Raw genomic sequence first — 21,033 nt, 5'->3', positions numbered from 1 at the left:
TGTCTCCGGGATAAGTGCAAAGGGTAACGGTGACCAGAGGGTTGTGGGTTGTAGAAGGGTTAGCCTGCAGCCCTGCACTCCTCATGAATGAGAGATCTGGGAGTCCAGCCTTCATGACCCGTTCAGAAATGGTGTTGCAAAGCTGGTGATGGATAGCACCACAAGACATAGAAACAGAATGAGGCCATTTGGCCCACTGAGTCTTCTCCCCTATTCTATCATGGCTGATTTATTCTCCCTCTCAACCCCATTCTCTTGCCTTTTCCCCATATCCTTTGATCCCTTCCCTATCAATCTCTGCTCTAAATATACCCAATGACTTGGCCTCTACAGCTGTCTGTGGAAATGAATTCCACAGCTTCACCACCCTCTGGCTAAAGAAATCCCTCTTCATCTGTGTTCTAAAAGGACATTGCTCTTTTCTGATTTTCTGCTTTCTGGTCCTAGAATTTCCCATTACTGGAAATATCCTCTCCATGTCCACTCAAGCTTGGCCTTTCAATATTTGGTAGGATTCAATGCGAGATCCCCCTCATTCTTATAAACTACAGCAAGTACAGGCCTAGAGCCATTAAATGCTCCTCATAGATTAACTCTTTCATTCCAGGGATCATTTTCACAAACCTCCTCTGGATGCTCTCTAATGCCAACATGTTCTTTCTTAGATATGGGGCCCTGAACTGCTTACAATATGCTAAATGCAGTTTGACCAATGCCTTATAAAACTTGAGTATGATACCCTTACTTTTGTGTTCCAGTCTTTTAAAAACATTACATTTGCCTTCAAGAATCTGATGCCCCAAGAGAGCAGCATCTTTAATCAAAGATCTCCTCCATCTGGGCCAGGCTATCTTCTCATAGCCCATTGAGCAGGAGATACAGAAGCCTGAAGTCCCACACCACAAGATTCAGAAACAGCTCCTTCAAGTTCAATTGCCTTTCAAACATACATGAATACCCATGAATACAGTCAAACGAGACAGTGTTACTCCAGGACCAAGGTGCACCAACAGTCACACACAGCACAAGGCACACATAGCACATATAAGATGGCAATTACATAGAAGATGTCAATAAAATACAGTCACACAAATAAAATATAGTCCATGAATGTTGCAGCTATCTGTAATTGAACCCAACATGGCTTGTCTTTCCTTCAACCATTCAATTCTTGAACTAACTGGTACACCCTAATTGCTATAACTTAGGAACACCACAATCACTTTGACTTTTCACCTCATGCTCTGTGTTTCTGATGCTGCTGTAAGTAAGTTTTTCATTGCATCTGTGTACACATGGACTTGTGCAGCTGACAATAAACTTGACTTTGACCAAGGCACAGGTCAAATTCAATCCAATTTGATACAATTTATCAAATTAAATTTAACTTCCCATTCCCATTCCAATATGTCTGTCCATGGGCTCCTCTACTACCCCGAAGATGTCATTCTTAGGTTGGAGGAGCAACAACTCATATTCCATCCGGGTAGCCTTCACCCTTTCGGTATGAATGTAACTCCTGTAACTTATCTCGTCTTCCTTTCCCTGTTCTGCTTTCCTTTTTACCGCCTCTCTTCTCCTCACCTGCCCATCACCTCCCTCTGGTGCCCCTCCTCATTCCCTTTCTTCCATGGTCAGCTGGAAAAAATGGTGGGGTGGAGGTGCATTTGGGAGCAACTGAAGTGTTGCCCTGTGCCTGCTGTCCCTGGCTGTAGAGGTTATGTTTTTGGAGGTGGTAGCTGCCCAGCATAAGTGGCTAGACTGCACTCTGCAACCATTGTCTGGTGTGAGGGAGGAGGGAGTATTTAGGGTTGAAGGTGAGGTGCTGATTGAGCAAACTGTCATCAGGGAATCCATTAACCACTTTGGTGTTGTCTGAACCGCACACAGGGGAAGTGTTTCACCACTCCTCACTTGTGCCTTGTCTATGAAGGAAAGGCTTAGGGGTTTTGGGAGGTGTGAAACTCTCTTTGTTTTTCAGACCCATATGTAAAGGTTTCTCTCATTTGTGATGGAAAGAGATTGAAGAAGCGAAAGACTACCACAAAGAAGAATACCCTCAACCCCGTTTACAATGAGGCCATCATCTTCGACATTCCCCCAGAGAGCATGGAGCAGGTCGGCCTGTCCATCACCATCATGGACTACGATCGGTGAGTCTCCCTCTCTCCACTGCTCTCTGCTTTCACTCAAACGGCTTCCTGACTACGCTGCTGAGAATATTGTTCGGGACTGCAGTCAGACAGACAGACATACTGTATTGATCCCGAGGGAAACTGGGTTTCGTTACAGTCGCACCAACCAAGAATAGTGAAGAAATATAACAATATAAAACCATAAATAATTAAATAATAAGTTAATCATTCCAAGTGGAAATAAGTCCAGGACCAGCCTATTGGCTCAGGGTGTCTGACACTCCAAGGGAGGAGTTGTAAAGTTTGATGGCCACAGGCAGGAATGACTTCCCATGACGCTCAGTGTTGCATCTCGGTGGAATGAGTCTCTGGCCGAATGTACTCCTGTGCCTAACCAGTACATTATGGAGTGGATGGAAGACATTGTCCAAGATGGCATGCAACTTGGACAGCATCCTCTTTTCAGACACCACCGTCAGAGAGTCCAGTTCCATCCCACAACATCACTGGCCTTACGAATAAGTTTGTTGATTCTGTTGGTGTCTGCTACCCTCAGCCTGCTGCCCCAGCACACAACAGCAAACATGATAGCACTGGCCACCACAGCCTCGTAGAACATCCTCAGCATCGTCCGGCAGATGTTAAAGGACCTCAGTCTCCTCAGGAAGTAGAGACGGCTCTGACCCTTCTTGTAGACAGCCTCAGTGTTCTTTGACCAGTCCAGTTTATTGTCCATTCGTATCCCCAGGTATTTGTAATCCTCCACCATGTCCACACTGATCCCTTGGATGGGAACAGGGGTCAACTGTGCCTTAGCCCTCCTCAGGTCCACCACCAGCTCCTTAGTCTTTTTCACATTAAGCTGCAGATGATTCTGCTCGCACCATATGATGAAGTTTCCCACCGTCGCCCTGTACTCAGCCTCATCTCCCTTGTTGATGCATCCAACTATGGCAGACTGCTGTCAGTATTGTGTTCAGTTATGGTCGTCTCATTATAGAAAGGGTGTGGAGATGTGGCAGAGGAGATTTGTTAGGATCCTGCCTGGAATAGACAGCATGAAAAGCTAGGGCTTTTCTCTATAGAGCAAAGGAGGATGAGAGGTGACTTGATAGAGGTGTACAAGATGATAAGAGGCATGGAGCCAACAGCTAAAGTCCTTTTTCCATGGCAGAAATGGTTAATATGAGCAAAGGTAATATGAATGTGATTGGAGGAATGAATTTGGGTGATGACAGATGTAAGTTGTTTCACTGTGCTGGGTGTTGTGGTGAGACGTTTGGATAGGCATACATGAATGAAAGGGAAATTCAAGATTCAAAATCCAACATTATTTAATGTTATTTCCTGCACACAAATGTAAAGCAGAATGAAATAATTGTTCCTCCATGTCCAAAGCAACACAAAAAACACAAGATAAAGAATATAGTAATAATAATAAGAAGGCAATAAATATAAATACATAAGATAGTTTATATACATAGATTGATAGTGTGACGCATAGAGTGACACTAGGCGCAGGAGTGTCTGTACATAAGGTGACTCTGATAGTTAATGATAAAGTAGTGGTGGCTGTGGAGGGGTGGGTTACTGGGTGGAGGTGTTGATCAGAGTAATTGTTTTTGAGTCTGGTTGTCCTAGTGTGGATGCTACATAACCTCCTCCTGATGGGAGTGGGACAAACATTCCATGGATCCTTCCTTTTCTGACACTTTTTGGTTTCTTCTTGATGGTAGGCCAGTGCAGTGCAACTCCATACCAAATAGCTTGCTCACACAGTAGTTAATACATAACATGTCTGTACGTGACCTTGTGGAACATCGGGTGGCATTTTTACCATTTCCATTTGACTGTTTTTTAACGAGGCTGAGTAGCTAACTCTTCGCTCAACCTAGCATGGATAGTAAGCGTGCAAGGAGCTGGCCGGATTTGAACTCAGGACCATTTGCCTCAAAGTCCATACTGATGCCACTACACCACCGGCTGTCTTCTGTACGTAAGGTGACTGAGAGGAAATGATAAGCGAGAGATGTGGAGGTCTGGGTTGGGTAAAGTACCAACCCAACTTACTGCTTGGGGGAAAGTAACTGTTTCTGAGTTGGGTGCACCTGGTGTGGATGCCGTGATTGGAAGGATAATTAGGAGGGAAGGGTTAGATTGATATTAGAGTAGATTAAAAGGTCAGGACAACATCTTGGGTCAAAGTGCCTGCTCTGAGTTCTAAAGGTGGAGGTGATGATTCATGTTGCCTCAAGAAGGACAACATCTATCATCGGTGATCCCCGTCATCTGTTTTCCCACTGGTCACTTTGCTGAATGATTGGCCTTATTTCTGAATGGTCATCGCTTTTGTATCAATACCATGAGTACCTGAGGAAGGAAGCAGCACTGCAGAGAGCATTAAACACAAGCGATTCTGCAGACACTTGCAGTCTTGAGTAACACACAGATGGAGAACTGGACTAGGATGGTTGTCCTAGAGGAGGTAATCTCCTGAGTCCAAGGCCAGTGAATACCACTCTATTATGGGCAGTCTGGTCAACCTGGGAGGACCTGATAAAAGTTATAAGATTGAGATATATATATGTAAAATTTAGTAAGTCATACAAAACGAGAGGGAAAAAAAATTGAAGTATTGTAAATGGGTTCACTGGCCATTCAGAAATCAGATGGCAGAGGCAAAGAGTCTGTTCCTGAATCATTGAGTGTGTATCTTCAGGCTCCTGTACCTCCTCCAGATGGTAACAATGAGATCAAGGAATGTCCTGGGTGAATGGGGGGGGGGGGGGTCCTTAATGATGGATGCTGCATTTTTTTGAAGCATCACCTTTTGAAGTTGTTCTGGGTGAAAGGAAAGGAAGGAAACTATAGACCTGTTAGCCTTGACATCAGTGGTTGGGAAGTTGTTGGAATCGCTTGTTAAGGATGAGATTATGGAGTACCTGGAGGCACATGACAAGATAGGCCAAAGTCAACATGGTTTCCTGAAAGGAGAATCTTGCCTGACAAAGGAGATTCAATAGACATGGTGCACATGGATTTTCAAAAGGCCTTTGACAAGGTGCTGCATATAAGAGCCCATGGAATTACAGGGAAGTTACTGACATGGATGGAGCATTGGCTGGTTGGCAGATAACAGAGAGTGAGAATAAAGGGATCCTATTCTGGCTGGCTGCTGGTTACCAGTGGAGGTCAACAGGGGTTGGTTGGAACCACAGCTTTTTATGATGTATGTCAATGATTTAGACCATAGTATTAATGGATTTGTGGCTAAATTTGCCAATTATACAAAATAGGTGGAGGAGCGGGTAGTGTTGAGGAAACAGAGAACCTGCAGAGAGACTTAGATAGTTTAGGAGAATGGGCAAAGAAGTGGCAAATGAAATACAATGTTGGAAAGTGTATGGTCTTGCACTTTGGTGGAAGAAATAAATGGGCAGACTATTATTAAGATGGGGAGAGAATTCAAAATGCAGAGATGCAAAGGGACTTGGGTCCTTGTGCAAGATACCCTAAAGGTTAACCTCCAGGTTGAGTCAGTCGTGAAGAAGGCAAATGCAATGTTGGCATTCGTTTCTCAAGATATAGAATATAAGAGCAGGGATGTGATGTTGAGGCTCTATAAGTCACTCGTGAGACCACACTTGGAGTATTGTGTGCAGTTTTGGGCTCCTTATTTTAGAAAGGATATACTGGCATTGGAGAGGGTTCAGAGAAGATTCAGAGAGTGATTCCAGGAATGAATCCAGGAATTTTCTTTTGGTATGTTGGCCTTTATAAATCAGAGCATTGAGTATAGGAATTGGGATGTAATGTTAAAATTGTACAAGGCATTGGTAAGGCTGAATTTGGAGTATTGTGTACAGTTCTGGTCACCAAATTATAGGAAAGATATCAACAAAATAGAGAGAGTACAGAGAAGATTTACTAGAATGTTCCCTGGGTTTCAGCACCTAAGTTACAGGGAAAGGTTGAACAAATTAGGTCTTTATTCTTTGGAGCATAGAAGGTTGAGGGGGAACTTGATAGAGGTATTTAAAATTATGAGGGGGATAGATAGAGTTGACGTGGATAGGCTTTTTCCATTGAGAGTAGGGGAGATTCAAACAAGAGGACATGACGAGAGTTAGGGGGCAAAAGTTTAAGGGTAACACAAGGGGGAATTTCTTTACTCAGAGAGTGGTAGCTGTGTGGAATGAGCTTCCAGTAGAAGTGGTAGAGGCAGGTTCGGTATTGTCATTTAAAGTAAAATTGGATAGGTATATGGACAGGAAAGGAATGGAGGGTTATGGGCTGAGTGTGGGCCAGTGGGACTAGGTGAGAGTAAGCGTTCAGCACGGATTAGAAGGGCTAAGATGGCCTGTTTCCGTGCTGTAATTGTTATATGGTTATATGAAAGGGTTTCCGTATGAGGAATGTCTGGCAGCTCTTGGGCTGTATTCCCTGGAGTTCAGGAGAATGAGGGGGATTCTCATACTAATAGTCCGAATGTTAAGAGGCCTGAACAGATTAGATATGGCAAAGTTATTTCCCATTGTAGGGGATTCCAGGACAAGAGGGCACGACTTCAGGATTGAAGGACGTCCATTTAGAACTGAGATGCAGAGAAATTACTTTAGTCAGAGGGTGGTAAATCTGTGGAATTTGTTGCCACGAGTGGCTGTGGAGCCAAGTCATTGGATGTATTTAAGGCAGAGATAGATAGGTTCTTGATTAGCCAGGGAATCAAAGGGTATGGGGTGAAGACGGGAGTGGGGATGACTGGAAGAATTGGATCAGCCCATGATTGAATGGCGGAGCAGACTCAATGGGCCGAATGGACTACTTCTGCTCCTATATCTTAAGGTGTTATGGTCTTATGGGTGCTGGGGTTACTAGTGCCCATGATGGAGCTGGCTGAGTTTACAACCCTCGGCAGCTTTTTCCGACCCTGTGCAGTGGCTCCTCCACACCAGACAGTGATACAGCCTGTTGAATGCTCCAGTGAATGAAACCAGTTAGAATGCAGGAGAGTGATTTGTAGACGGTACACACTGCAGTCATTGTGTGGCAGAGGGAGATAGGGAGGGGTTGAAGAGTGGGTAAAATGCTATTGTGTGGCTGTTCTGGAGTTGTACTTTTGCTCACCTTATGCAGGTTTGACATTTGACCTTTATAACTTGGACAGCAATGGTGACATAGAGGTTAGCGCAAGGGTTGCCAACCTTTTTTATGCCATGGACCAATACCATTAAGCAAGGGGTCCATGGACCCCTAGGTTAGTGTAATGTTATTACAGAGCCAGTAATCTAGGTTCAATTCCTGCTGCCATCTTCAAAGGATTTGTACCATTTGTGAGCACATGGATTTTCTCCGGGTGCTCTGGTTTCTTCCCACATTTCAAAGACGTATGGGTTAGTAGGTTATAGACACTAAAGACACTGCAGATGCTGGAAATCTAGAGCAACAAATAACAAATTTAAACATTTACCCCACAGTTATATTACTAATTTTCCCCAGTAAATATGTTGGAGCAAAAGTACTGTCTCGTTGCTGGAAATGTTGGTTAAGCAAAGAACAATCGCGTCATAATGATGCCACTGATGTTAAATATTGGTTTAGTCAAAAAGGAAATCGAAGTTCTGATGAAGGGTCTTGGCCTGAGATGTCGACTGTTTGCTCATTGCCATAGATACTGCCTGCCCTGCTGAGTTCCTCCAACATTGTGTGTGTGTGTGTGTGTTGCCAAGGAAATCGAAGAATGAAATCATGGTGGACCAGGCACACAAATCTGGCCTCCTCAATGTTCCCACTTCTTATGTTATACGTATAAAAACATTATTTGGATATTAACAGAAACTGGTACAGCACAGTAGCATAGTGGTTGGCATAACACTATCACAACACCAGCGACCCTGGTTTAATTGCCGTCGTTACATATAAGGAGTTTTATGTTCTCCCCATGACTGCAGGCGTTTCTCCAGATGCTTCAGCTTCCTCCCACAGTCCAAAGACATTTGGGTCAGGAGGCTGATTGGTCACATGGGTATAATTGGGCAGCACAGGCTTGTTGGCCCAGAAGGGCTTGTTAGCCTGCTGTATCTCTAAACCTAATGGAGTAAACTTCTGGAGGAACTCAGCAGGTCAGGTAGCATCTACTGGGGGGAATAAACAGTCAGCTTTTTGGGCTGAGACCCTTCATCAGGACTTTTGTCGGGTCAGTAGGTAAGTTGGTCACATGGTGCAATTGGGCAGTGCAGGCTCAATGGGCCAGAAGGGCCTGTGACAGTGCTGTATCTCTAAATCAAAGATAAAATGAGCTGTGGCTGCTTCTTCTGTCCATTCACAGAGTTGGTCACAATGAGGTCATTGGCGTGTGTCGTGTGGGGCAGGATGCAGAGGGACTGGGACGTGAACACTGGAATGAGATGTTGGCCTACCCCCGTAAACCCATCGCCCACTGGCACCCACTGGCAGAGGTAAGGGAGTGGTCATTGTGACTTTGTGTTGGTGAAACAGGGATGGTGGACCAACGTTAGTTACCATGGCCCCCTTGCAGGAAAACTGAGAAGAGGTATACACGATGGGTGGGAGGCAGATCAGATAGTGACCAGCCCATATTCTCCACCTTTGTCAGCTCCCTCAGTCAGGGAATCCATCATTACTGTCATCGAGCAGATGGGGAGACTGTAAACCTGTTCACAGTACCGCTTGCTGTCATCTGTCTGGCAACTTAAACAGTGTATCAGACACCCGTCCATATCCGTTCAATCCTGTCCTCCATGTGTTTCTAAAATGATACTATTGTTCCTGCGTCAGTCACTTGTACTGTATTCGTCTGCTCGTACTATATACTCATCACACTCTATGTCAAAAAGTTGCTCCTCACAACCCTTTTAAATCTTCCTCCCCACCCTAAAACTATGCCCCCTACCCTGGGAAAAGGCTGTCACCTTATCGATGGACTCCCCTACCCTGGGAAAAGGCTGTCACCGTATCGATGGACTCCCCTACGCTGGGGAAAAGGCTGTCACCTTATCGATGGACTCCCCTACGCTGGGGAAAAGGCTGTCACCTTATCGATGGACTCCCCTACCCTGGGGAAAAGTGTGTCACCTTATCGATGGACTCCCCTACCCTGGGGAAAAGGCTGTCACCGTATCGATGGACTCCCCTACCCTGGGAAAAGGCTGTCACCGTATCGATGGACTCCCCTACCCTGGGAAAAGGCTGTCACCGTATCGATGGACTCCCCTACCCTGGGAAAAGGCTGTCACCTTATCGATGGACTCCCCTACCCTGGGGAAAAGGCTGTCACCGTATCGATGGACTCCCCTACGCTGGGAAAAGGCTGTCACCTTATCGATGGACTCCCCTACGCTGGGAAAAGGCTGTCACCTTATCGATGGACTCCCCTACCCTGGGGAAAAGGCTGTCACCTTATCGATGGACTCCCCTACGCTGGGAAAAGGCTGTCACCTTATCGATGGACTCCCCTACCCTGGGGAAAAGGCTGTCACCTTATCGATGGACTCCCCTACGCTGGGGAAAAGTGTGTCACCGTATCGATGGACTCCCCTACCCTGGGGAAAAGGCTGTCACCTTATCGATGAACTCCCCTACGCTGGGGAAAAGGCTGTCACCTTATCGATGGACTCCCCTACCCTGGGGAAAAGGCTGTCACCTTATCGATGGACTCCCCTACGCTGGGGAAAAGGCTGTCACCGTATCGATGGACTCCCCTACCCTGGGGAAAAGGCTGTCACCTTATCGATGAACTCCCCTACGCTGGGGAAAAGGCTGTCACCGTATCGATGGACTCCCCTACGCTGGGGAAAAGGCTGTCACCTTATCGATGAACTCCCCTACGCTGGGGAAAAGGCTGTCACCGTATCGATGGACTCCCCTACCCTGGGGAAAAGGCTGTCACCGTATCGATGGACTCCCCTACGCTGGGGAAAAGGCTGTCACCTTATCGATGGACTCCCCTACGCTGGGGAAAAGGCTGTCACCGTATCGATGGACTCCCCTACGCTGGGGAAAAGGCTGTCACCTTATCGATGGACTCCCCTACGCTGGGGAAAAGGCTGTCACCTTATCGATGGACTCCCCTACGCTGGGGAAACGGCTGTCACCTTATCGATGCTGCTCATCATAAGGTCAACCCTCACTCCCTGACGTTTCAATGACCGTGCCTGGCCAACATCTCCCTGTAACTCAAGCCCTCTAGTCCTGGCAACATCCTCATAAATCTTTTCTGCATTCTTTCCAGTTTAACCACATCTCTCCTATAACAGGTTCCCAAAGCTATACACATTACTCCAAGAACAACGTCACCAACTACTCGTACAACTGTAACACAGTGTTCCAACTCCTACCCTCAGTATGCTGACTGGTGCAGCCAGCAGACTGAACACCTTTTTCACCACCTGTCTTTCTGATGTGGCTTTTAATGCACTGTGCCCTTATACCCCCAGGCCCCTCTCTTCCATACACTCCTGTTGCCTTGTCATTACTCCCTAGGTAGTATGTGTTAACGTAGAGTTGTAGAACACTACACAGAAACAGGACCTTCAGCCCATCTAGTCCGTGCCAAACTATTAATCTGCCTAGTCCCACTGACCTGCACTGGAACCACAGCCCTCCATACCCCCGCATCCAAATTTCTCTTAAGTGTTGAAATTGAACCCACATCCATCACTTCCACTGTCAGCTCGTTCCACACTCTCACCACCCTCTGAATGAAGAAGTTCCCCTCATGTTCCCCTTAAACATTTCACCTTTCACCCTTAACCCATAACCTCTAGTTGTAGTCCCACCGAACCTCAGTGGAAAAAAGCCTGCTTGCATTTACCCTTTCGATACCCTTCATCATTTTGTATAACTCTTTCTGTATACATAATTTTGTGTACCTCTATATGAACTTAACAGCAAACACAGAACACTACAGCATACTACATGTTGTGCTGATCTTTTAACCCTTAACCCTTTCCTCCCACATAGCCCTCCAGTTTTCTATCATCTATGTGCCTGTCTAAGGGTCTTTTAAATGCCCCTAGTGCTGCCTCTACCACCACCCACTAGCAGGGCATTCTACACACTCACCACTCCCTGTGTGAAAACAACCCAACTCTGACATCCCCCCTATACTTTCCTCCAGTCACCTTAAAATGATGTCCCCTCATATTAGCCATTTCTGCCCTGGGAAAAGTCTCTGGCTGTCCACTATATCTGTGCCTCTTATCTTGTACACCTCTATCTTAATCACCTCTCATCTTCCTTCACTCCAAAGAGGAAATCCTGAGCTCACGCAACCTATCCTCATAAGCCCTGCTCTCTAGTCCAGCAGCATCCTGGTAAATCTGCTCTGCAGCCTCTCTAAAGCTTCCACATCCTTCCTATTGAAGCGACCAGAACTGAACACAATATTCCAAGTGTGGCCAAACTGGAGTCCTATGTTACCTAACAGCTCTTGAACTCAGTCTCCCACTGAAGGCCAACACACCATACGGCTTCTTCACCATCCTTTGAACATTCAACTTTCAAAGTATAATTCAGTCGGCACGGTCGTGTAAATGCTATTACAGAACCAGCGAGCTGGGTCCAGTTCCCGCTGCTGACTGTGAGGAGTTTGTCAGTTTGCTCCATGACCTCCAGGTGCTCTGGTGAACTGGTCACACGGCGCAGGCTCGTTGGGCCAGAGGACTTGTTACCATGCAGCATCCTTAACAAAAATCCCTACACTGGTTTGACTTTCTAAGTGCAGTCACCTCACACATATCTATGTATGTAGGTATTTATGTGTGTATATATCTATCTACCTATTTTAATTAGAGATACTGAGCAGAATAGGCCCTTCTGCCCCTTAAAGCTGTGCTACCCCAGAAACTCCCCACAATCCCGATTTAACCCTAATTTAATCATGGGATAATTTGCAATGCCCAATTAACCTCCTCACTGTTGTGCCTTTGAACTGTGGGAGGAAACCGAAGGATCCGGGGAAAACCCACACATTCCACAGGGAGGTTGTGCAGAGACTCCATACAGAGGATGCCGGGGTTGAACTCTGGACTCAGACACCCCGAGCCTTCATAGCCTCACGCTAACCGCTACACTAACATAGCGCCCTCTATCTGTATCAGAATCCTATGTGGTCTAATGCAACCTCCCATATGTAAGCAGGGTCTTAGTACTGGAGAATGACTCATTCTTGGAGTAATTTTGCTCTGAACTGATTCTATTCCAGGCGCCAGGACGAGCGACGAGTTTTGACAGCCAAGGATCCTGTCCTTCTCCCAAGCTTCCTCCTTCACCATAGGAAGAGTCTTCCTCCGCACCGCATACCCAGAATCCATGGGGGAGACTGGAGACTGGAAGCAATCCTGTCGGACACGCACGGGGCAGGTTTGCCAGTGTCACATGGATCACTGATGACTGATTCCAGCTGCTATCAGGATGAAAGGGGGGCCCTTCCTGGGAGTTACTTCAGGGGGGTACTTTCTGAACACATGGCTGGGGACGGGGTCACTTTAAATCACACGTTGTTTTATTGTAAGTTATTTGCCGATGTTGTGACCTTTTGATCCACTTTCTGTCGTTATGTAATCTGTAGGAGTCGAGCTGGATGAAGGCAGCATCAAACTCAGGGGGGTCGTCAGGGCAGTTCACGGCCAGGATCCCAGTGGGTGGGCAGGCAGGAACTGGGGAGGGGCGATGACCTGTCACAGGCACTCAACACAGACACATCTGACAGACTCAGAATCAGGTTTAATATCACCGGCATATGTCATGAAGTTTGTTGTTCTGAGGCTGCAGCACAGTGTATACATAATAATAATAAATACATAAATTACAATACGAATTAACGTAGAAAAATTAAATTAAGTAAGTAGTGCACAAGGAGAGCAAAACATAATGAGGTAGAGCAGTGTCCATGAGTTTATTGCCCAATCAGAAATTGGATGGCAGAGGGGAAGAAGCTGTTACTGAAATATTGAGTGTGTGTCTTTATGTTTCTGTATCTCCTCCCTGATGAGAAGGAGGCACGTCCAGAGTGATGGGGGTCCTTAACGATGGACGTACCTTTTTGAAGGATCACTTTTTGCTGATGTCCTGGAAGCTGGGGAGGGTGGTGCCCATGATGGAGCTGGCTGAGTTTACAACTTTCTGCAGCTTTTTCTGATCCTGTGCAGTGGCTCCCTCCCCATAACAGACGGTGATGCAGCCAGTTAGAATACTCTCCATCGTACATCTGTAGAGATTTTCAAGAGTCATGCACTGATGACCTCAGTTTCACAGTCCCAGCACAACTGTTCTAAACAGGAAAGTCTCAAACAGGCTGGTAGCGATAACAGAGGTGGGGTAGAGAAAGTATCTTAACACTCATTCCTCATTTGATTCAGCAGGAAGTAAAGGAAGCAGTGTTCATGTGTTAAAGGTTATAAAAATATTTTGTTAGAGTTTTATAAAGAAAAAATACAGAAAAAAATGGTTGATGAAATAGTAAAATACACAAAATAATATTTATCAACCTATCACAATGCTGGCTACACAATGCACTGCCGGAGGAAGCCATAAATATCCAACAGCTTTTTCACTCTCTCTCTCTCTCTCTCTCTCTCTCTCTCTCTCTCTCTCTCTCTCTCTCTCTCTCTCTCTCTCTCTCTCTCTCTCTCTCTCTCTCTCTCTCTCTCTCTCTCTCCCCCTCTCTCTCTCTTCATCTTCCTCTCTCTCTTTCTCTGTCTCACTCTCTTTCTCTCCCTCTCAATATCCTTGTCTTTGTCTCCAGCAATTGGCCTTAGTCGTGACCCAAGCTAAGAAAAGATTTGCCCTCACAGACAGAAGTTCATCTTCTTAAGCTTATCACCCCTGCTGGGGCATAGTCTGCTGACAGCAGCTCATCAGAGTCCTCTGTAGTGGGCCAGTCTTTCATGTTGTCGCCAGGTATAGCCCATCTTCTTAGTGGCTCCTTCCTCTCCCAGGGACGAGGTCTTTGAAGCTTCTGTTGGTGTTTCTGTAGCTCTGGGTTTAATGGGATGGGGTTTCTAGCCCCATGCTCAACCCTCCTCCTTTCACAGACGGGCTCACAACCATCATGGTGCAGTTACAAAGAAATTGCCCTTTTTAATATCCTTCAAGACCCTTTACTCCAATAATACTTGGTAAGTTGATGAAGAAGATCCTGAAAGGTAGGACTTATGAACATTTGGAGAGGTATAATATGATTAGGAATAGTCAGCATGACTTTGTGAAAGACAGGTCATGCCTTACCAGCCAGATTGAATTTTTTGAGGATGTGACTAAACACTTTGATGATGGTAGAGCAATAGATGTAGTGTATATGGATTTCAGCAAGGCATTTGATGAAGTACCCCATGCAAGGCTTATTGAGAAAGTAAGGAGGCATGGGATCCAAGGGGACATTGCTTTGTGGATCCAGAACTGGCTTGCCCACAGAAGGCAAAGAGTGGTTATAGATGGGTCATATTCTACACGGAGGTCGGTGACCAGTGGTGTGCCTCAGGGATCTGTTCTGGGATCCTCACTCATTGTGATTTTTATAAATGACCTGGATGAGAAAGTGGAGGGATGGGTTAGTAAGTTTGCTGATGACACAAAGGTTGGAGGTTTGTGGATAGTGTGGAGGGCTGTCAGAGGTTACAGCGGGACATTGATAGGATGCAAAACTGGACTGAGAAGTGGCAGATGGAGTTCAACCCAGATAAGTGTGAGGTGGTTCATTTTGGTAGGTCAAATATGATGGCAGAATATAGCATTAATGGTAAGTCTGTTGGCAGTGTGGAGGATCAGAGGAATCTTGGGCTCCCAGTCCATAGGACACTCAAAACTGCTATACAGGTTGACTCAGTGGCTAAGAAGGCATACGGTGCATTGGCCTTCATCAATCATGGGATTGAATTTAAGAGCCGAGAGGTAATGTTGCAGCTATACAGGACCCTGGTCAGACCCCACTTGGAGTACTGTGCTTAATTCTAGTCACCTCACTACAGGAAGGATGTGGAAACCATAGAAAGGGTGCAGAGGAGATTTACAAGGATGTTGCCTGGATTGGGAAGCATGCCTTATGAGAATAGGTTGAGTGAACTTGGCCTTTTCTCCTTGGAGTGATGGAGGATGAGAGGTGACCTGATAGAGGTGTACAAGATAATGAGAGGCATTGATCATGTGGATAGTCAGAGGCTGAAATGGCTAGCATGAGAGGGCATAGTTTTAAGGTGTTTGGAAGTAGGTACAGAGGAGATGTCAGGGGTAAGTCATTTATGCAGAGAGTGGTGAGTGTGTGGAATGGGCTGCCGGTGGCAGTGGTGGAGGTGGAAACGATCGGGTCTTTAAGAGACTCCTGGATGGCTACATGGAGTTTAGAAAAATAGAGGGTTATGGGTAAAACCTAGTTAGTTCTAAGGTAGGGAGATGTTCGGCACAGCTTTGTGGGCTGAAGGACCTGTATTGTGCTGTAGGTTTTCTATGTTTCTACTTTGCCCGTTTATTCCTATCATGACCTGCAGAGTTCCTACAGCATTTTGTGAGTGTTAAACAACATTTTCACCATTATCTGCTCTCAAGGTCGTAGAATAGAACTCATACTGAAATCTCATGTCCACGTCTGATGCTATTTTGTCTTTCAAACCTCTATTTGGTGTTATGCATTTTAGCATATGTCACGGAGGAATCAAATTTGTTGTTACACAAAATGCTGGAGGAATTCAGCAGACCAGGCAGCAACCATGGAAAAAGGTACACAGTTGACATTTTCAGGGCGAGACTCTTCATCAGGACCGGATAAAAATCAGATTAGAGGTTAGAGTAGGAAGATAGGAAAGAGGAGAGGATGAAGTACAAGGTAGTGGGTGACAGGTGAAACTGGGAGGGGGAGGGATGAAGTAAAGAGCTGGGAGGTTGATTGGTGAAAGAGGTACAGGGCTGGAGAAGGGGTAATCTGATAGGAGAGGACCGAAGACCATGGAAGAAAGGGAAGGGGAGGAGCACCAGATGATGATGATGGTGCCAGAAGGTGATGGGCAAATAAGGAGATAAGGTGAGAGAGGGAAATGGGAATGGGGAATGGTGAAGCAGAGGAAGGAAGGGCACTGTTACTGGAAGTTTGAGAAATCGGTTCATACTGTCAGGTTGGAGGCTACCCAGACAGAATATCAGGTGTTGCTCCTCTGACCTGAGCATGGCCTCATCACATTTTGTGTGTATTACTTTGATTTGCAGCCTCTGCAGATTTTCTCCTTTGTTGTTAGAGTAAGAAGGTGAGTGGTGTGTTGGCCTTCACTAGTCAAGGGGATTGAATTTAAATGTTCACCAAAACCCTGATTAGACCACACTTATGCTTTATGTTCTGTTCTGCTCTCCTCATTACAGGAAGGATGTGGAAGCTTTAGAGAGGGTGCCTAGGAGATTTACCAGGATGCTGCCTGGATTAGAGAGCATGTCTTATGAGAATAGGTTGAGAGAGGCAGGGCTTTTCTCTTTGGAGTGAAGGAGGATGAGAGGTGACTTGATAGAGGTGTACAAGATGATAAAAGGCATTGATCAAATGACTTTTCCCAGGGTGGAAATGGCTAATACGAAGGTGCACAATTTCAATGTGTTTTTAGGGAAGTATAGGAGGATATCGGGGTAGGTTTTTTACAGAGAGTGGTGGGTGTGTGGAAACTCGCTGCCAGAGGTGGGAGGAGAGGCAGATACATTAGAGACATTTAAGAAACTCTTAGATAGGCACATGGATGACAGAAAAATGGAGGGCAATGGGGAAGGACAGGTTAGATTAAAAAGTTGGCACGACATCGTGGGCTGTGATGTTCTATGCTCTATAAGAGATTTAGATAATTCCTTATGGGAGTCACTGAGGAGTGGTGGGACAAAAGTGAACATAGATTTATAAAGCATAGCCCAAACAAATCACAAATATTTTATTCAGTAACTAACAATCTGCTGGGGGAGACCACAAGTCAGGTAGTAGTGATGACTGTTTACTCCCCTCTAGAGATACTGCCAGGCCACTGAGTTACTCCAGCGGCTGGATGTTACTCCACTTCCCGCATTTGGTGTCAAATATGTCACTGGGATCAATATGCGACCAGTCCCACTCCAGCATTCAGACACACAGCTCGGTGCTGTGAGGCCCAGGCGCTGGTTACCTGGACCCTGGCTGTTTACCTGGTGATGACCTTTCAGCCACCGTTTGTGGCTCTGAATTGATCAAATACAATCAGTTTATTGTCACTGACATAGGTCATGGAATTTGTTATTATGCTACAGTAGTACAATGCAATACATAAAAAGTTAAAATAAAATAAGCAGTGTGAAACAGGACTCAGGAAGGAGATCAGAGGCCAGTGTGGGTGGTAGGATGTGATGCCTGGACACTGACAGTGTGGAGACGCGGACTGAGACACAGGATCTCCAGTCACTGTACTCGAGTCGTAGTGCTGGATAAACAACACCCTGAACACAGACACGTGCCCTGCCGGATACAAGGACACTCCAGCGGTGCCACGGTAACTGTGTGCCATGGCAACAGCTTATTATTGAGCGTTTCAGTCTGAGGGGTTAGAATGAGCAAAGCCCAGAACCTCGAGGCACTGAGCAGGGATGTGAACCTGCCTCCCAGTCTCTCTATCCGAATCTCACCATGTTATCAGACCTTCACACTGAGCAGGGATGTGAACCTGCCTCCCAGTCTCTCTATCCGAATCTCACCATGTTATCAGACCTTCACACCGAGCAGGGATGTGAACCTGCCTCCCAGTCTCTCTATCCGAATCTCACCGTTTTATCAGACCTTCACACCCGCAGTGACCACAGCAGGTGGCGAACATCTGGCTTCGTACAGCTGGTTCCAAAGGGAAGCAATGGCCCATCCAATGGGTTGGACAGGTCCAACCTGTGGACTTGGTACGGGAGATTGTAGTTATTTATTTTTCAGAGTCTCAGTGCAGAACAGGCCCTTCTGGCCCAATGAGCCGCACCTCCCAGCAGCCCCCAATTTAACCCCTGTCTAATCACAGAGCAATTTACAATGAACAATTAACCTACTGGCCAGTGTGTCTTTGGAATGTGGGAGGAAACCTGAGCTCCCAGAGGAAATCTCCTTAGGTATGGTGCCTGAATTGAACTCGGAAATCCGGTACGCCCTGCGCTGTAGTAGCATCGTGCTGTCTGCTGTGCCACTATGATGGCGGATTGAAGGAGTCAGTAAGGTAGAGAGTGGTGGGCCCCCCTCCTCTGTGGGTGGGTGGGCCACAGAAGGTCAGACTCCGGACCAGATGTCCATGGACAAAGCCGGAGAGAATCATCTCACACTGGAGGGATGTGAGGAGGCAGGAACTCCCCCCAGTCCCTGACAGGTGGCAATGGCACATTGGGACATCTCCCGTCTCATTGCTACCATCAGGGAGGAGATACAAGAGCCTGAAAACTCACTCAACTCTTTAGGATCAGCTTCTTCCCCTCTGCCATCAGATTTCCAAATGGTCCATGGTATTCTCCCTGTGACCAGGTACTCGGATTTCCTCCCACATTCCAAACACACATGGGTTCGGGATGGTGGGTTGTGGGTGCTAGAAGTATGGCCACACTTGCGGGCTGCCCCCACTACAATCATCGGACTGTGTTGGTCAGTGACGTATTTCATATGTTTTAATGTTTTGATATACCTGTGGCCAGTAAAGCAAATCTTCCAACAAAGGGATGAAACAACAGCCCAACACGAGTCCATTTAGCATCACGAACAGTCAGGAAACTGTATTGACATTGACGTTAGCCAGGGCTGTTCCTTTTGTCAGGAACACAGTGTAAGCACGTGAATGTTTGGGGTAAGGACTCGTATGGCCCATGTGTCACTCCACAGTCAGCTGCCAAATGAAGACTGTAGAAATAGCTAATACCAGGGGCGTAACTTTAAGGTGATTGAAGGAAAGTGTAGGGAGATTGTCAGAGGCAGGTTTTTGATACACAGAGTGGTGGTGTGTGGAATGCTGTGCCGGCTGGTGGTAGAGGCATTTAAGAGACATTTAGGCACACGGATGATATAAAAATGGAGGGCAACATAGGAGGGAAGGGTTAGATTGATCTTAGAGTAGGTTCAAGGTCAGCACGTCACTATGGGCCGAAGGGCCTGTACTGTAGTACAGCCTTCTGTGTAAAACAAGTTGTCAAACTCCACCAGATAAACCTCTTTAATTATGTAATCATGCTGTGTACACACCACCTGCTTGTGTTTCTTACGTTACAATGACAACTTTAAAAGGCACTCGGAATGTACCTGAAATCTGCGGTGGTAATGAAAACTTTCTTGAAGAACGTTGCAATGGTGAAGCGGGAGTGACTCTGATAAATGCCACACAACAGTTGCACTGGTTTGCCTCTGTCCAGCACCGTTACGTTTTCTGACAACTGAACTTCAGAGCCCTGATTAAGGTCTCGGCCCAAAATGTCGACTGTTTATTCCTCTCCATAAATGCTACCTGACCTGCTGAGTTCCTCCAGCATTTTGTGTGTGTTGCTCTGGATTTCCAGCATCTGCAGAATCTCTTGTGTCACATTTTCTTCCACGTCTATTTGTAGGAGCTTCTTTCTAAAGGCGCCACAGTAGTGTAGCGGAAAGCACGACACTTACAGCTTGGGGCATCAAGTATGGCACCTTCTATACCTTCTGTATGTCCTCCCCGAGAATACATGGGTTTTCTCCAGGTGCTCCAGTTCCCTCCCGCAGTTCAAAAGTGTACTGGTTAGTAGGTTAATTGGTCATTGTAAATTATCTTTTTAAAAACCAGGGGTGGCTGGGCAGTGAGGTGTGAAGGACTGGAGGGGCCTAGTCAGTGCTATATCTCTGAAACAAAACCACCATTGCCCTAAGTTCATCCTGAAAATTTTTGTAAACACTTTGGAAATATCAGCAATCACCAACACTGCCTCCCCCAATATCTTTAATCAGGAGTGGAGGAAGACCTGCTTCACTTGACTAAAATCATTGCAAGTGAAGTTCAAATGGAAGACGGTGCCATTTATTAAGAGTCCCCTCAAGTCTAATGCAGTATCATTTAGTGACTATCGAGTGGTAATGCAGTTCAATTCCTAACATCAGCAGTAGATGTTGTGAATATCGGGTGCTCTGTCTGTGAGCTTCAGCTTGGCACTGTGTAACTATGATGTCAATGTGAGCTACAGTGTTGAGATTGAAGTGTCTCAAATATCTCCTGCCCTCCTCTCCTAGTGTACCCGTGACACCGTTGATCAGGTTCGGTGTGTGAACCTGGGCATTACATGTGGCACTTAAGGTGGCTAATTAACGTGCAATGAATGTACAGTTTGTGATATTTTTGTAAAATCATATTTACATTATTACTATATAGAAAATATAACTGTTTAATATGTATTTTGAAAATAAATGAATAAATAAATGGATAATTATTTTAAAATGATTCTATCATCTCTGTATTTAATCAGGAGGGCAATCGAGATTCCAAAGGCAGTGTTTGGTGACAATTTCTCTGGGTAAGAGGGATTCATTAGAAAGGGCCAATAAGAATAATTAGTGCAAGCAGAGAGGCCATTCTTGGAGCAGCCATTCATTTGGAGTATGCCAGTGTTTAGAGTGACTTTGGCTCATCAGGCTTAGGCGAGGTCAGGTTTAGGTGAAGTAAACTGCCCTGAAAATTACTCTTTCTCTGTTCTTACTTGTTCATTCCACATCTGTTAGAGCATTGTAGGTTAGTGAGAATGGCTCCGGGGACAATGTGTGTGGGATGTGAGAAGCCTGGGACATCTCCAGTCTCACAGATAAACACATCTGCACCAGGTGCATCGAGCTGCAGCTCCTGAGAGAACACATTAAGGAACCGGAGCTGCAGCTCGATGGTTTTACACTCGTACAGTAAAGTGAGGAGAT

At 46.0% G+C, this 21,033-nt stretch overlaps 1 protein-coding gene across 1 annotated transcript in view; it reads left to right on the top strand.

The window, feature by feature from the left end:
• LOC140734996 (synaptotagmin-10-like) overlaps positions 1 to 20,537 on the top strand; it is a 79,097-nt gene extending 58,560 nt beyond the window's left edge. Inside the window, exons 5-7 of the mRNA XM_073059792.1 lie at positions 1,982 to 2,153; positions 8,464 to 8,593; positions 12,361 to 20,537. Coding sequence (XP_072915893.1) covers positions 1,982 to 2,153; positions 8,464 to 8,593; positions 12,361 to 12,432 — 374 coding nt within the window. The 3' untranslated portion in view covers positions 12,433 to 20,537. The remainder of the gene's footprint in view (positions 1 to 1,981; positions 2,154 to 8,463; positions 8,594 to 12,360) is intronic.
• The last annotated feature ends 496 nt before the right edge of the window (positions 20,538 to 21,033 follow it).

Source organism: Hemitrygon akajei, chromosome 10 (genome assembly GCF_048418815.1).
Source record: "Hemitrygon akajei chromosome 10, sHemAka1.3, whole genome shotgun sequence".
Lineage (NCBI taxonomy): Eukaryota > Metazoa > Chordata > Chondrichthyes > Myliobatiformes > Dasyatidae > Hemitrygon > Hemitrygon akajei.
This window is presented reverse-complemented; position numbering and strand designations above follow the sequence as displayed.